At 33.1% G+C, this 17,570-nt stretch overlaps 1 protein-coding gene across 3 annotated transcripts in view; it reads right to left on the reverse strand.

Annotated features, from left to right (window-relative positions):
- The window catches only part of CNOT6L (CCR4-NOT transcription complex subunit 6 like), a 105,206-nt gene that overhangs the window by 15,159 nt on the left and 72,477 nt on the right, over positions 1 to 17,570 (reverse strand). For all 3 annotated transcript variants that reach the window (XM_081303891.1, XM_081303893.1, XM_081303892.1), the window contains exons 7-10: positions 15,322 to 15,479; positions 12,335 to 12,489; positions 4,723 to 4,874; positions 2,174 to 2,401 (exon numbers count right to left, since the gene is read on the reverse strand). In XM_081303891.1, coding sequence (XP_081160017.1) covers positions 2,174 to 2,401; positions 4,723 to 4,874; positions 12,335 to 12,489; positions 15,322 to 15,479 — 693 coding nt within the window. The remainder of the gene's footprint in view (positions 1 to 2,173; positions 2,402 to 4,722; positions 4,875 to 12,334; positions 12,490 to 15,321; positions 15,480 to 17,570) is intronic.

The following is a 17,570-nucleotide window of genomic DNA, read 5'->3' on the forward strand; positions in this document are numbered from 1 at the left end:
TATTTGCTTATTTCAGAACAAAGTATCCAGATTACCTAGAACAGCGTTTCTTAATAGTTCCTTCAGCTTTATATGATTTCAAGGATCTAAGCAACATTTACCAGAATGATCTTGACCTTAAGTGTTTTGGGAATATTATTCTAAACCTATCTATCTCTTGAATATTTTCCTATTCTACACAATCAACAACTTTGGAAACATAAAATATAGCATATGTAATAAAAAATAATTCAACAAAAACATTTTACATCTTCAACATTTCAATGTCTAGTGTCAGCTAGACAACATCATTATTTTGAGCTAGCATGAGTTTTCTCAGCCTGACGCTACAAAGATTATTTATATGCCACAGACATATTATTTGACCAAATTATTAGGTGTATCTAAAAAGATGAAGAGAATTCAGAAAGTACAGTTTCCAGTATTTTAGGAAACATGAAAAAATTATCACAACTCTTATGATGATAATTAGTAGACACTAATATTAGAGTCTCTTCCTATCTGTGATCAGGATGATCGAAAGATACAATGAAGAAGTAATTAATGTAATATCAGTATCAAAAAATTACCATTTACCTACTATTTATTATATGCCTATCTTAAGTGCTTTACAAACTTAAACCTCACAAACAACAACTCTATATGGTATATGTAAAATGATTATTTTCTTATTTAAATTTGAGAAACTTGATCACGGACCATACTGTTAGTTAGTGGCAGAAGTAGGATTCCAACCTGAAAGTCTCCAGTCAGCTCACTATGCTTGGCTGACAAATGACAGTAACTGGCTGAATGAAATCAAATTAAATAGGAGAAACACTTGTATATCAGAGCAATTCAACTCAGAGGATTAAAAAAAGGAGAGTATGGTTAAGGTGCCAACTGGCCTATTGGTCATAAAACATGTGTAAATAAAGATTTCAGCATTTATTTTCTAAAAGAGAAAGATGTTTAGTGACTTTTTTTAAACATTCCAATTATAGGCATTTGGGTTGTTTTATGTTTATTGTTGGCTGCTTTTTAATAGCCTAATAATAATGATAACATACAAAATTTAGAATATGCTTTGGTAATAATAAAAAAGTAATACCTTAATGTTTTATGTTTGACATTTAGCATCAAATAGAAAACTGAAGCCTGGAATCATGGTGCGTGCCTGTAATCTCAGTAACTCAAGAGCTGAGGTAGGAGGAGCACAAGTTTAAGGTCAACCTCAGCAACTTGGCAAGTTTGCGCCTCAAAATAAAAAAATAAAAAGGGGGCTGGGGCTGTAGCTCAGTGGTAAGGCACTTGCCTAATATGTGTGAGGCACTGGATTCAATCCTCAGTACCACATAAAAATAAATAAAAAGATACTGTGTGTTCATCTACAACTAAATATTAAAACGGTCTAGGGATGTAGCTCAATGCTAAAGTGCCCATGAGTTCAATTCCCAGTACCAAAATAAACTTACTTACTTAATTAATCAACTAATTTCATGAAACAGAAAACTGAGTTTTGCAGAGATCTAAAATGACAGAAGTCAAGTTATAAATAGTTAATGGAGATCAAGAAATAATATGAAATTCTAGGTGTTTTGATCATTCTTCTATACCTAGTATCAGTTATTCACTGAAAATCTTCCAACTATTAACCAATGAATATTTTCTGGTTGCCCATTCAGATCACCGTTCTTTATTTTACTCCTTAGGAAGCTATCTTTATTGCATTAACTGCAAAACCCTTCTCCCACTCTAGCTTTTAGTTGGATTTAGTCAATGGGCAGCACTGGCAAGAGATCAGAGAGAGAGAAGCAAAGTCCCTTCTTACTGGTTTTTGCAGCCATCATTCAGTTCAAAGTCATTGTTCCTATTATGTGGTTCTCTTCTATAATCTACTTTTTTTTTTTTACAAGTTCTGCTGACAGCTCCCAGACCAAAAGCCCCTGTGATTGAGTACTGCAACATTCATTCTTTTTTTTCCCTTAAACCTCACCACACCTTTGGAAATAGTTTCCTTATTAAACTTTCCTCAATTGCTTACTGCCCTATCCCTGCAATTCTCACTGATATACTTCTTAATTTAAAAGAGAAATTTTCAACTCCAAAAATTACAAGTTACAAGGAGTTACAAGGCTTTCAACTCAGAGTAAAAGCAAAACTGAAAACAAGAAGGAAATGATGTTATAAATACCTGAATCTGGCAATGAGTTAAGATCTGCACATAGCACCAGCGGGATGGAATTAGGATCTGCAGTTGGGCTGCCAGGCCTACTTGAGGCTTTCTCCAAAATGTTTTTAACCTCTGAGACAAACATCATGGTCTGGATAAGTTTCACATCAGAATACTCTGGGTCCCAATGCATGTGGGCATTTGCCACTATAAGCAGCTGTTTGTCTGCAGCATGAATAGGCTTCATACCTAAATTTAAACATTATAAAAAAAGATAAAGTTATGCTTTATGTCTCAGGAAAAGTGGTATCTTAAAGTTTTCACAAAAAGATTCATAGCAGGGCTGGGGTTGTAGCTCAGTCGTAGAGTGCTTGCCTTACATGTGTGAGGCACTGGGTTCGATTCCCGGCACCACATAAAAATAAAGTAAAGGTCTGTCAACAACTAGTATCTTTTAAAAAAAAAATTTTTTTAAATCCATAGCAATTTCTTTACTCTTTTCCAGGAATTTATACCTTCCCTTTTATTTCAATCTGGTTCTCAGAAGTCAAGGGGCTAAGATTCTAGTAATCCTAATATGGAAATTACTCTTCCAGATCGAGTTGACAAAGTAGCCCATAAGCTAAACATGGCCCCACATATGTTTCTGTGTAGCCCATGCGAGCTAAGGATGCTTATATATTTTTAAAAGGAAGGAAAGAAGGGTGAGAGTTGGAGAATCTGTGATTAAGACTTAGGTAGCCTATAGAGCCTACAATATTTACTATCTATTCCTTTACAGTAAAACTTTGCTGATCCTTGCATTTATCTAAATACCCAAGTTAGGAATTATATCATGATATAATCAACATTTGATTATAATGCCTTGCATTTGCTGAGTTCTTAGTTTAAATAAGCACTTTGAACTATCTGTTGATTAAATACAACAATAACTTAGGCAGGATTTCAGTTATTAAGTTACCTAGATTTTAATTGATCTTGCATTTCCTGATCAGTAATAAAAGACCACATGATATTAAGCTCTACAAAATAAGTCAATTTTCTACCTAAACAAATTTACTAACACACACCAGGATAAATGAGAATTGTGTTTCAGACCAGGCTTTATTACTAATTATTTTGTGTGGTCTTGGACCAGTTAGTTACCATTTTGGTATTCAGGTTCATTTGGAAAGTGAGAATTCAACTAAGGTTATTTTTCCCCCATAAAAATCCTATTTTTTAATTCTGTCAAAATAAACACTAACATAGTTACTTTCCAAATGGTAGACAGGATAATATATTAAAAATTGTAAAAGTTGCCAAGCGTGGTGGCACACATCTGTAATCCCAGCAACTAGGAGGCTGAGGCAGGAGGATCAAGAGTTCAAAACCAGCCTCAGCAAAAGCGAAGCGCTAAGCAACTCAGTGAGATCTTGTCTCTACTGTTCACTACATAAAATATTAAAAATGTGCCCTTTGCTTTAGCAAAGGAGCTGTAAGCACTTTCTATATTATTAAATTCTTCTTCTAGGAATACAAAAGATACATATTTCAGTGAAAGTACCCACTGTATAGTCTGGAATTACTCTTCTCCAAGTTAAAAGGGGAGTAAAACTCCAAAATAAACTTGATTACTATCATATCAGAACAAAAGTACCAAAGGAGAAAAGTGATGGGAATGACAAAAAATAGATAAAATTTATAAAAATATATAACAATGAAGAGGCTCAAAAGAAAGAAAAGTCAAATCTCACAGTTTATCCTTCTCAATGAAGGATACACTGAAGGATGATGGGAAAAGGACACATACTCAGGGTCTGAATAATTCAAATCAAACTCAAACGTGAAAAAATCTTCTCTTCTGCAAAAAGTATAGGGAAAAAGAAAAGTACTGAGGTAGCCTCACTTCCTTCTTGTTCTTCCTTAAAACAAAGGAGTAAACAATATAACACTTGGAGGCAGGCAATAGAAAAGGGTAAAAAGAGGTCTAGATAACACAAAGTACATAATGAATTTCTGATTCTGAAACCATCTATAAATAAGCTTAAAAGCTGAAGAACAGTTCTGCATAGATAAAAATCTGCTCTTACCATAACAATGACTTGAGATATAACAAGAGAAAGAAAGAAAGAAAGAAAGAAAGAAAGAAAGAAAGAAAGAAAGAAAGAAAGAAAATGTGCCAAGTATTTAACCTTAAAGAACAAAAGGCTCAAAGACAAGAAACTAAAAATATGGCTCAAAAGAGGGCCAAATCATTATAATTTCTAAATTCAGAATAACCAAAACATTCTCTATTTCAAGGAACCTTTTGGAATTAATGGTATATTAAAAGACCTTACACAAATTACCTTATAGGTTAAAAAATAATAGTAATAATAATAATAATAATAACAGAGACCACAGAATCTCTCAAAAAAAATCCCAAGAAACAATGTTTCATAAATAAATGGTGTTTTCCTGCCCATCTTCCTCAGCTTTCCTCAAGACAAGCAAATAACTTTGCAATAAGTAACAATAAGATCTCTTCACCTGCTTTAAGAAGAGTTGGAAAGGTATTTATTAATAAGAATATTTTAAATTGCACTCACCTGCTCCAAATAGTTCTTTGTGGACCTCTAATACCACAGCAACACCAATGTTATCTTTCGTCATCACTCTGTTCAGCATAGCTTCGGATCCATCTGAATTAGCCATTGCCACTTGGTTAAATTCCACTGTATGCTTCTGCACCAATGTGAATCTAAAAGGCACAATGCAAATTTGTGATTTAGTTATTTAGACCATCCCACAAAAAGAAACTAAGTGAAGGGGGCATAAGACACAGATACCATTCGTCATCTCTGTCATTTACTAGTTTCAAGTCGTCGTGTGATACAGTTCTGACCAATGAGACATAAGAAGTCTGATTTCTATAGAAATTTTCTTAGAGGCCCCATCTAGCAAAGATGGCATATATTCCTTCACCCTTTTACATCTCTGCATTTTCCAGCTGGTGCCATGAACAATCAGCTGAACCAGTTCTGGTCTGCCTATTTCTAGACTATTTCTTATATGAAAAAAATTATTCTTCCTTATTTGCTTAACTTACTATTTAGATTTTCTCGTATTAAAAGGTACACATAATCTTAACTGTGTCATAAGAATAAAATCTATCTACCTATTTGCAGTTTTATATCCATCACATCAAGAGATTAGCCAAGAAATTCAAGGACACAACCTTTATCTCAGTTAACGATAACAGATTTTTCAATCCTGCTTTTACTAAAAAGTTGTAATTGGGTCTAAGTGTTCAGAGAAACAGATTCATTCATAATATGAAGAAATGGCTCTCCCTACAATCATAGCTTCTACACTTAGAGTATTTTCTTTCCTTAGTTATTAAGTATGATGGAGTTGTAGGATTTGACAGAATTAGTCTTGTACTTATATTTAATAGCAGTGAACTTGGTCAAGCCATTTAACCTTGTTTAGCCCTTTTTTTTAATATAGATGTGAAATACTTATAATGTCTCAAACTACTAAACATGCTACTTTTTCACTAGGTGTTAAGACATCTTTGCTCTCCTAACTAAGCTTACTCCCTACCTTCTTCTTCTTAGCTTGAAAACAGAGCCACACACATACCCCTTCAAAAATAGGGACTAAAACTTACTATGCCACAGGATGCTGTATTAGAGGAAACAATATTCTCCCTTCCTGCTCCAATACTGAGCTTCAAATGTGCTTAGAAGTGTAAAGGATCCAGTCATGTGCCTTTTCTAACCCTGAGTTGAACTGAATTGTTAAAGGGAATACATTTTTCACCCTTCTAAAGAAGTGATCTATAAGCTCAAATGCGAAGAATGAAGAGTTATCAAGGTGAAGAATGGAATTAAGAGCATTCTGAATAGAAGGAAGGAGTAAAAGGTTCTGAGATAGCATATAGCTTTGTAATTTAATGGGTTAGAAAAGAATAAAAAGGTAAGAAATGATGTTGAAGATGAGAAGAACAGAAACAACTAAAAATTCCAAGCAAAGACATTTTCAGATCACAATGCTGCTTTGTGGAGAATAGATTATAGGAACCAAAATGGAAATTAGGAATTAGGAAACCAGATGCAAAAGTTTTGAGTTTGTTTGGATGAAATATGATGCCTCAGACCAAGACAAGAGACATGAAGAACAGTGAGCAGATTCAAAAAACATTCGAGCAGGGTATGGAGGGGCATACCTGTAATCCCAGTGGCTCAGGAGGCTGAGGCAAGAGGATCACGAATTCAAATCTAGCCTCAGCAACTTGGTAAGCCCCCTGAGCAACTCAGCAAGACAATGTCTCTAGATAAAATCTAAAAAAGGCCTGGCACTGTGGTTCAGTGGCAAAGTGCCCCTGGATTCAATCTCCAGTTAAAAAAAAAAACAAACATAAAAACAACCATTTGATAGACAGAATTAACCATTCTCCAAATCAGAGTGATTCATTTTTAAACAATTTATAGTGTGATTCCAAACAGACTAAAGCAATATTATGTTAGAGTAAATCAATCACTGAACACAATCAACCTGTTTTGAGGACTAGAAAAACTTGAAATTAAAGGGTATAGATGATAATCACAGTCTTATATCTGTCTCAGTATCCAACTGCTTTCTCCATTTTGTTTTGGTTACAGAGTAGTAATAAAAAACCTAATTGACATACACAGATAAACAGAGTAAATAACTTGTCTTTCACACAGAAAAGCCAAGCCAAGAGGAAGGCAGAAACATGATCAACTTTTAAGACTGCATTACTGCTTGTACCAAAGCAACTCAATTAAGCAGCACATCAGGAACATGGCAGTGATTTCCAAAGTGTTAATATATAGTACCTGAAATATATGAGTGAACATTTTAAAATTCAAGTGCAATTATTTAAATTTTGAAATATTTTCTAAATAGTCACAGAACTTGTAAGGCTTATTTTAGGAACCTAGAGTTTGACAAGATTGTCTTAAAATCCTGCTTAATAGTAATATTTCTATTATTAAAATAATTTTACTTCTATTAAAGTCAGGTCATTCTTTTCAGGGGAAGAAAGGTCGTCATTAAAGTTTACTTCCCTGTATCTTCCTTTTTCTCCTTTAAACCTAGATTTAGATCTTCTCTTTAAAGAACTATAGAATATTTCATGTGACAGCACTTTAAATATATGACAAACATGTCAATGTTCACCTACCCTCAAATTCTTTCCAGAAAAGATTGGTTCTTTACATAATAAATGGTGTTTTTATTTAAACAAAAGTTTAAAGGCACATGCCATAGTTTGGATGCAGTTTAAACCCCACGGGTTCACATGTTGAAGGCTTATCTCCAGTGTAGTGACAGTGAGCTGTTGGAACCTTTAATAGATAGAACCTAGTAGGAGGTCAAAGGGACACAGCTCTCAAAAAGAGATTTAAGGTAGTTGTTCTGAAACCTTGGTTAGTTCTCTTGAAGAGCAATCCTAGCCACTCCCATCTCTAGATTTCAATCTCACCAGGTGATTTCTTCTTTCAGGCACTTTTGCCTTGAGGCTATCCTGCCAGAAGTCAGAACCAAGCTGATGGCAGTGCTATGCCCTGAAGCCTCCAAAACTGCAAGCTAAATAAGTATCTTGTGAGTACCCAGCCTTAGAAAGTAACAGAAAACAGACTTATACAGTGCAGTACCTAAAACAATGCACAAATGAGTCTTCTTCATTTTTTATTGTATTTTTATTAAAAACTAAAATTGCCTTTGGAGACAGCCATATACTCCCAAATCAATTTTTTTTAAAAAATAATGTTACTGTATTTTTCTACCTTTATTTTATTTATACATTTATATGTGGTGCTGAGGATCAAACCCAGTGCCTCACACATGCTAGGCAAGCGCTCTACCACTGAGCTACAATCCCAGCCCTCCAAATCAATTTTTATGACTACATTAGAGTCCCCTACACAGATTTACCATAAACTAGACTGGGTGCAGTGGTGCACACCTGCTGTCCCAGCTACACAGGAGGCTGATTTGGGTCTAGGATTTCAAGGCCAGTCTAGGCAACATAGCAAGACCCTGTCTCTTAAACTAAATAAACAGATTCATTATAGATTATTTACCTACTGTATGTTGAACATTTAAGTTACTTTTGATATGAGCCAATGATGTAAGCTTTGCACATATTCTTCTGTATTCCCAGGTGATTTTTCAATCCCTCCTTTTCTTCTGTTAATAATGTAAGAGCAGCAAACTATCTCTATTAAGTATCATTTCATGAGTATCCACTGATTATAGATTACCCACATTCAGATTATATCAAGAGCACATTGAAACTTCATTCTTTTTTTCTAACAGATTAAATATACTCACCAGCTTTTGGGCATTTTTAAATGTGATGTATATGCATTCTATTTTTCCTCAAATAATTAAAATTCTCAACAGAAAAAAATAACAATAAATAAAAGCTACCCATTATTGAGGGTCTACTCTATCAAAATCTGTGTTAAGTACTTTATGATGTTAGTTAGTCCTAAAATTTTCACATGGAGATATACTGCTCAGATTCTTCATCTACCCTTCAGGGAATTTGTCAGTTGTGTGCCCTCAAAATCATATACTCAGTGAGCACAAACATCCAATGGAAAATCAAAAGCAAAAATAAAGGCAGGCATGGTGGTGCACCACCTATAATCTCAGCAGCTGGCTCAGAAGGCTGAGGCTGGAGAATTGCAAGTTCAAAGGCAGCCTCAGCAAAAGGGAAGCACTAAGCAACTCATTGAGACCCTGTCTATAAATAAAATATTAAATAGGGCTGGGGATATGGCAAAGTGGTCGAGTGCCTGAGTTCAATCCCTGGTACCCACCCACCTCCCCCCCAAAAAAAAGCAAAAATAAAGGTCTTGCAATTTTAGCCCATGTCCATAGTTTAATTCTCATAGGGCATATTAGCTTCAAAGCTCCTGGGGGATCATTTCCACTTCTCTAGATGTGAAATTCTGCTTCCTCCCTTTCTTTTCCACAAATGTTGATTCCTAATATACTCCAGAATGTCTTCTTTCTGGAAACCCAAATTGTAATATGATAAATTACTATTACCATTACAATGACGAAGAAAATTGAGGCTAGGCAAATCTTTTTGCAAAATAAGATGGTTTATCTATCTCTAAAATCTCAGAACTTTTCCTATATTCCAATATTCATAACAGATCACCCATGCCAGTTTTCTAGACACACTTTTACAGGACCTTTAACATCATGGATATAATTATTTTCATTTAGAAACCTAACTAGTTAAAATAGTTTAATGACTCTCGGTTTACCAATCTTACCTTTTTGATTTTCCATTCTCCTCTTCACTGGTCTTAATCCTACTTTGAAGATAATGTTCCTTCAATAAGATCATGAAAGCAAAATAGAAACTGTATAGCTCTGGTTTTTCTTTTTTTTTTTTTTCATCTTTTTTTCTTTTTTAAAAGGGGAGTAGCTTTGGTTTTTCTTAATTTTCTTGGCAATGACTATAGTTTCTTAAAACTGTTTTTAAAAATATGCTTTTCTTCATTTAGAAAACAATTCTTTTAAAATGAATCCTGAATATAATTATTTGTTTTATTAGATGTTTCCAACTTTCTTTGTTGGTATAATTTATGACAGTATTGCCATACTTCTAAAAGCTCCTAGTCTTCTTGAAGTATCTTCTTTTTATTGTCTTTGGTTTCAAGAAGTTCAGAAAAATAAAACTAGCTTTCCTAAACACGTGATTATAATTAACACTCTCTTCTTTGACACTGAGAAACACTAAAGCAAAGTGTCTCTCAAATCTTTTCACTAGCTTCAGCATCTGTTCTCTTAGTTGAGAACTAAGGAACCAAAGACAGTTCCCTTTTTCTACTGAAAGTTAAATAAGAATTGAATATGCTATTTGAACCTTAAGAATTTTTAGCTACTCTGCATTTCAGAAGAATGATTTCCAGTATTAATGGTGATAGCTATGATCTTGCACCATTTACCTTTTTTCTTTATTTTTTGAAGAAATCATTTTGAAATACATAGGTCTTCTTTCATTGCTTCTATTAGATGCTTCTTTTTAAATATACATATTGATTTATAGTTTTTTTCTAATCACTAATCTAAATTCACTAAGCATTGGTAATATAAAAAATTTTAGTATTTAAATTCATTTATTATTTGTACTCTATGACTGGTATACAGATACTATAAGCATCATTACTGACACTTTTTTCCCTAAGAATTCTTCTGCCTTTTAGAAAAATTTAAACAAAACTCACATGGGTATAAGAAAGGACACAAAAACCTTCTCCTATGAAAAAGATTATTCAGTTGTGTATTTATATGCAGGAAGAATGTCCAAAACAAGCCTTCAGACAAAGAAATAACTCAATTTCTTACCAACTTGTGGTTTAAAAGTAATTTGATTGGCTATCATGTGACTAAAGGGCTGGAGATGTGGCTCAGTGTTTAAGAAACCCTGGGTTCAATTCCCGGTACAAAAAAAAAAAAAAGACTTAATATTCCTTACCTATAAAAAGGAACGATGTTAACATAGTTAAGAAGACAGTATAATTGCCCATGAGTTGCCGCATACCCTCCTTTTCTGGATCACATCTACGTACTCTTAAACTAAACATAGTATAAAATACTATGAAAAATGTAACAAATGTCAAATTTAAAGCAATTTTCCCAAATGAGGTAATCTTGAAAGAGATAAATAATAATAGATGCGCAAACAAAATGTCAAAAGAATTCTTTAGTATAGTGGTTAAAAGCATGGACTATAAAGTTAGACTGCGGTGTAACCATGGACAAGTTACTGAACCAGGGCATGCCCTGGTATCCTCATCTATTAAAAAAAAAAAACAGGGGGCTGGGGTTGTGGTTCAGCGGTAGAGCACCCATCTAGCATGGGCGAGGCCCTGGGTTCCACTGATCCTCGGTACCACATAAAAATAAATAAATAAAATATTGTGTCCAACTAAAAAATAAATATTAAAAAAAAAAACAGGAAATAGTTCTTTGCCTACCTCGGAGGAGTGCTCGCTTTAAAAATTAAATAAGATAATCCATATAGATAATTAGAAAAGACCTGGCCTATCATAAACACTATGGAAAAAACAGTAACTCTTACTCTTAAAATTCATAAAAAATTTGGAATTCAGTATACTCTAACCTCAGACATAGGGCCCAGTACTAAATATAAACCAAAATGTGATTATCTCCACTAAAAATTCATGGAAAAGACAGGAAATTATGTATATATAAATGAAAAGGGGAAAAAATGAATAAAAAGTGTACCAAATATTTTTCAAATTCACTGAATTTATTTACCTAAAATAGTATGTCATACTGGTAAGATATTATGTCAACAAAAGTATTGACTGGCTTTGTTATAATAGGGACCAAAAGGAAAATAATGGAAATAATCACAAGCATTATATATTTATTCTATAAGTAGATAATTCCCCATCTAATGTATCAACTCCCAATCAACCATCAGATTCAACATTTATCAGACTTCATGCAATTTCCACTGCCCTGTCTCAATTTATTCTTTTTAACTCCCCACTTCTATAAACTCAGAGCCTCTCCTCTGTCCAGCCTTACTAATCTATTCTTATCTCTCTTGTGCATATTATAATTGTCCACTGTGCCTATCTCTTCTTACTAGATTTGAGCTTTCAGTGAAATCAGAAACTATGACTTGTCTATCTTTTTTGTCTATTATGCCTAGTATGGGACCTGGCACAAACAAATGCTCAGCAAACATTTAGTGAATAAATGAGTAAATAAACAATGATAATTCAAATGAGGAAAAGGTTGAAAAAAAATCAATGATTCTGAAAAAGCCAACTGTCAGAAAAGAAAAGAAACCCAGATGATTTATTGGTAATCTTAAAAGGCAACAATTTTCACTTATCACAAAAACTTTTACTTTATAAAAATATATCTTCAAAAAATTATGAAACCATATTCAAGTCTACTTCTAAAATTTTTCATGTAATTTGACAATAAAAGCATAAAGAATAATACAATATACATCCCTGTTTCCAATATACAGTCTTTAAAAAAAAAAAAAAAAAAAAACCACTACCAACAGTTTTTAACTTCTGTAACATTTGTTTTTAGCTTTGTTTTTTAGGGTCAAACCAAAGTCAATTTTAAATGTGTAACAATTAAATAAATTTACACTGTTTTGCTCTTTCCTTAACTTACTTTTCTGTTTTGAAGAATATTGCACAACCGTCCACATGCTTTCTCTCCTGCTCAGACATGATTTTGGCACGTGACTTTGGAGAAAAAAATCCATCATATCCACGCTCCTTCAATGCTGGCAGAAAGAGAGTGAAGTATTGCTCTGTTTCCACTTCCTGAGATGAAAGAAAACTTGTTATCTAAATGACACCGGGAAACACTGATTGGGACATAGGAATATTCAACATTATGAGTAAGGTATGATTAAGTTCAAATAGTTCACATAATGAATATTATCTATCTTACCTTATTGTTAACAGCTGCCAAGCTGTCATTTAGCAAGGGCAAAATATGAAAGAATCAGAAAGGTGGCATGATTTTCTTATGTTCACACAGCTAGTTAGTAACAGGAGTAGGATACATCCCAAGTCTCTAGACTTCCAATTTAGAGTTTATTCAAATATAATTCACTTTCTCAAGACCAAGTAAGCTGGACATATGATATAGATTAAGGTGGTAGGTAATAGAACATTTTATATAGAGAGGTAATTTTTAAAATTATTTATTTTAAAAATAAATAATGAACTATGGTGGGAAAGAATGATACCCAAGATTGAGAAACATAAAATCAAGAAAAAAAATCTACTTTTTTATAAATGTTTAGGTACCTGAATATCAGTTATCCAATCAATGGTCTCTCAAATAATTTCGATCACTCTTTTATCATATGTTTAACAAATCTTTCCAAATAATCAAATATGAAGAGAATTTATGTTTGAAGATGCTCATAACAGCATGATTTTATAATATTAAAAACTTACAAACTAGTAAATGCCCAACAGAAGGAAAAAAATTAAATCAATTAATATATGTTCGTATAATTAACTGGTTTTGAAGAATGTTAGTTAACATGGAAAATGCATTAAATACAATTATCAAGAAACAAAATATGCCAATAACCAATTTTATTTTGAAAATATACAGGTAAATGCAAGTTGGTAAGGGAATGTGTAGAAGAAAAATAGAAGTTTTAGCATAGCCACTATCTTTGGGGATATGGGAACAGGATCTTCTTGCAAGATGTTTTATATTTTTTCAAAATTTTCAACTTTTCTAGAATGAACACTATCAGTTTTTATTTCTATAACAGAAAAAAAGTCATCTTAAATTATGATGAATCATTCTTCAAACTATACACTATTTAGAAGGATGTGAGGCTGTTATTACTATAAATACTAAACCAAAAGGTAAACAGTTCAATAACTAAAATAGCCTAATTTTATTTGTTTCCTCCTGCCCCCCAATTCTGTGTCCCTCTCAGTGTTCATAAGGAAATTTAATTTTTATAGATTTTTAAACTTTATTTCTCAAGCAACATTAAAAAATCATTAACATACTATATTACAAAAAAAATATGTAAAAGTACCAGGGCATGGTGGTACAGGCCTGTAATCCCAGCTACTCAGGAGATTCAAACATGAGGATCACAAATTCAAGATCAGCCTAGGCAACTCAACAACACCCTGCTCCAAATAAAATTTAAAAGGAGACAGCTCAGTACTTGAGTGCTTGCCTAGCATGCACAGGTCCTGGGTTCAATCCCCAATTTACCCTCTGCCCAACACACACACACAGAAAAAAAAAAAAAAACATATATACACACATGCATATATTTATTTATAAGTAGTCATTTTTCTTATTAGGATATGCCAAAACAGAATGTATTTTTTTGAAACACCTTTAAGAAATGGTATTTCAGGTAACAGACAAGTTACTTTGCCTGATTTGATCATTCCACAGTAGAAATACATGTATCAGGAGCTGGGATTGTGGCTCAGTGGTAGAGTGCTTGCCTAGCATGTGTGAGGCAATGGTTCAATTCTCAGCACCACATATAAATAAATGAACAAAATAAAGGCCCATTAAAAAAATACATGTATCAAAATATCCCACTATATCCCATTAAAATACACAATTATTATCAATAAAAAATATTAAATACATTTTCAAGCACTTAAAGTACTTTGGAAGTTACTAAGACAAAAAACGAAATCTACTCAAATGTTTTTGGCTAATCATTAGCTAAGTGTTGAGAAGAAGAACACAGAACATATTTCATTAAAAACACATTTCTTGGGGCTGGGGTTGTGGCTCAGCGGTAGAGCGCTCGCCTAGCACATGTAAGACGCTGGGTTCGATCCTCAGCACCACATAAAAATAAATAAAATAAAGGTATTATGTCCAACTACAACTAAAAAAATTTTTTTAAAAACAACATTTCTTCTTCATTTAAATTCATTAATAATGAAGTGTTATTGAATAGAAGACTCTTAAGGTCTCCCTCTCCAATTCAAGGGTATGCAACTTCAACTACTGGGCCTTTTATGAGTCAGTCCTTTCATCAGTATTTTACTCCCTTGGAGACCTAAGGCCTTAAGAGGAAGCAAGAAGAATTTTTAAAATTATGTTCAGTGTTTCAAAAAGTCCAGCAGACATTATACATTTCCTAAAATAAAACTGCATGAATTAAGGGGTGGGGGGAAGAATATCAATTTCAGTGGTGGTTTATAAAGTAAGGTAAAAAGTAGGATTTACAGTATAATATCTTTAAATGGTTAATCTTTAAAGAAAAACTGTGGACAAGCATTTTTTTTCTAGACTCTATTATACATTAAATTTATAGTTCTGAAAAACTGATAATCTTCTGTAGATTTTTCTTTCAGCAATACCAATGATTTCTTCATAAGGTGAATTGTTAAAATGGATAATGGGTAAGACTTCAGAAAATAGTAAATGAATACAAGTGCATAGCTGTACTGAACAAAATAGTTTCCCTGTGGAGATCTCTTAAATGCTTATTAAAATTAACCTTTTTGTTTTTTTTTTAAAAACAAGGAGATAAAATAATTCCTTTAGAGTTTTGCTTTGAACACAGAATCCCAGAAGAGGATCTTCTTTTGTTTTTAAGTTCACCTTTAAGTTAAAGATAACTTAATTTCTAGTGTTACCTGAAGACTAATGATATCTGCGTCACAGTTAACAATTTCTTCCATAATTCCCTTTTTCCTGTATTCCCAGTTTAATGCCCAGGAAGGGCAATAGCCATATAGCTGCCGGGTAGCGTATTTATCACATAACACATTGTAACACATAACTGTGAATGATGCTAAGAAGTGGGAGAAAAAAACAGACAAAAGGGAGATGATTAGGCAACTTCTTCTAAAGCAATATCACATACACACCTGAATAATTACATACACATACCCCAAATATCATCATTGTAAAATGCCCAGGGGAGGAGTAAGATTTTGTTAAACTATATCTCCTAAAACTTCATTGGAATCCATCACACCATAGTTCGTTTATTCATCTAGAATTAGATCATTGATGTTAACAATTGAGATTGAGAAACTTTAAATTAAAATATCAAATTTTAAGTCACTATTAATTTTTTGCATGTAATTTGCTTAGAATTTTTTGTAGAACAAAGTTAAATTTTGGTTTCATTCTAATTAACAGTCTCTAATTTCATTACTTCATATTACCAAAATCTCCATTCTTTTTCCTGGGCCTTTTAATGTTCTCTGAACCAGAAAAGTGTGGACCAATAAAGTTTAGTAATCAGAGTAACCTTTTTACCCAATGTTCATTTCTGAAATAAAATTCTCATTTTTGAAAATGTCCTTGAACTATAAAAAGACTATAAGCAGCCAGACATATGGTGCATACCTATAATCCCAGAGGTTCAAGAGGCTGAAGCAGGAGGCTACTGAGTTCAAAGCTAGACTCCACAACTTAGTGAGACCCTAAGCAACTTAGTGAGATCCTATCTCTAAACAAAATATAAAAATGACCAGAGAGGTGGCTCAGTGGTTAAGTGCCCCTGCGTTCAATCCCTGGTACAAAAAATTAAACAAAGAAAAGGACTGTAAAGAAACTAACAGCCTGTAGAAGATGGTTTGTATCCTTGTTACTTAAACTGTTCTCTAAGGTCCAGCAGTATCAGTGATTACCTACTACCTCAGAAGTGTAAAATCTCTGACCCCACAAATAACCTGCTGAACAATCCAAGAGATCCATAAGCACACATATGTTAAAGTCTTAGGAGTCCTAAGTTTTATAATTTTCTATCCTAGATGCCCATTAGAATTACTTTGTAGAGCTTAAAAGAGGGAGGAAATGCTGATATCTAGAGTGTGACTCCAGACTAAGTCAGAATATTAGGTTCCTAGTATTTATATTTTTAAAAGTCATACCAGGTTTTTATAATGAGCAGATACGGTGGAGAATCCAAGATAAAGTAATACTTAATTGAGGCTGGTTCCATTTCAGAGGATAGAAAAGGTATGAAGAAAAATTCAGATAAATGATCCCCCAGGTATCTAATAGTCATTTTGTATACTGAGGGCTAAATTTCAATTTGACTTATTTGTATTCTCTTATCATCTATCTTTGAAATGGCCTAGAACCATTTCCAAATCACTATATATTGTAAAGTGAGCACCCTAAGTTTACCTTACTCTGCTTCTCTGGGTTTGAAATGTCTTTTGGAAATAAGATGAAGCAAGATAGACTTTTATTCACTCATTTTGTTTCTAAGACTTTTGTGAAGTGAGATTTTTTATAGAAAAAGTCATAAATTTTAATTCCTATAAAATATCCAAAATTCTTTATATTAGTAGAATGCCTTTAGTTTTTAAACACAACTAAAAATTATTTAAGGTGCCCTTATCACTGCTCGTTCACACTTAATTACTATCTGGTACCTTTCTACAATGTTAGCTTAGTTTATCATAATAAATCACTATTATTTGTCATCACTTATTATAGACATCCCCTTATGCATCAGTAATTTTAAAAAGGCTAGAATTGTTAGTATCTTTTGTAAGCACTTAAGAGTCTCAGGGAAACACCATGAACCTGAAACACCCCGCCCCCCCCACACACACACACACAAAAAAAAAATCCATACTAATTTTTCAAAAGAGAAAATCCCAAGACCTTTACTTTGAGAATTCAGCAACTATGAAAACTTATTTCTGCTGTTCTTTTTCTTCAAAGAAATATAGCTATGTGATATTAGGAAAGCATTTCTTCAAAATTGCATCCACTCATATTCAAAGGGAAATTACTCTGAAGAACTAGAAAATGGTGTTTTTAGTATTAGAAAGCTTATGATTAATTACACACTAGGGAAGACCAATATAAAATAAAAGGCTTTGTAGAAGGCCTTGGTGTTCTTTTTACTTAGACCACC

This window comes from Spermophilus citellus, assembly GCF_964194105.1.
Source record: "Spermophilus citellus genome assembly, chromosome: 8".
In the NCBI taxonomy this organism is placed as follows: Eukaryota; Metazoa; Chordata; class Mammalia; order Rodentia; family Sciuridae; genus Spermophilus; species Spermophilus citellus.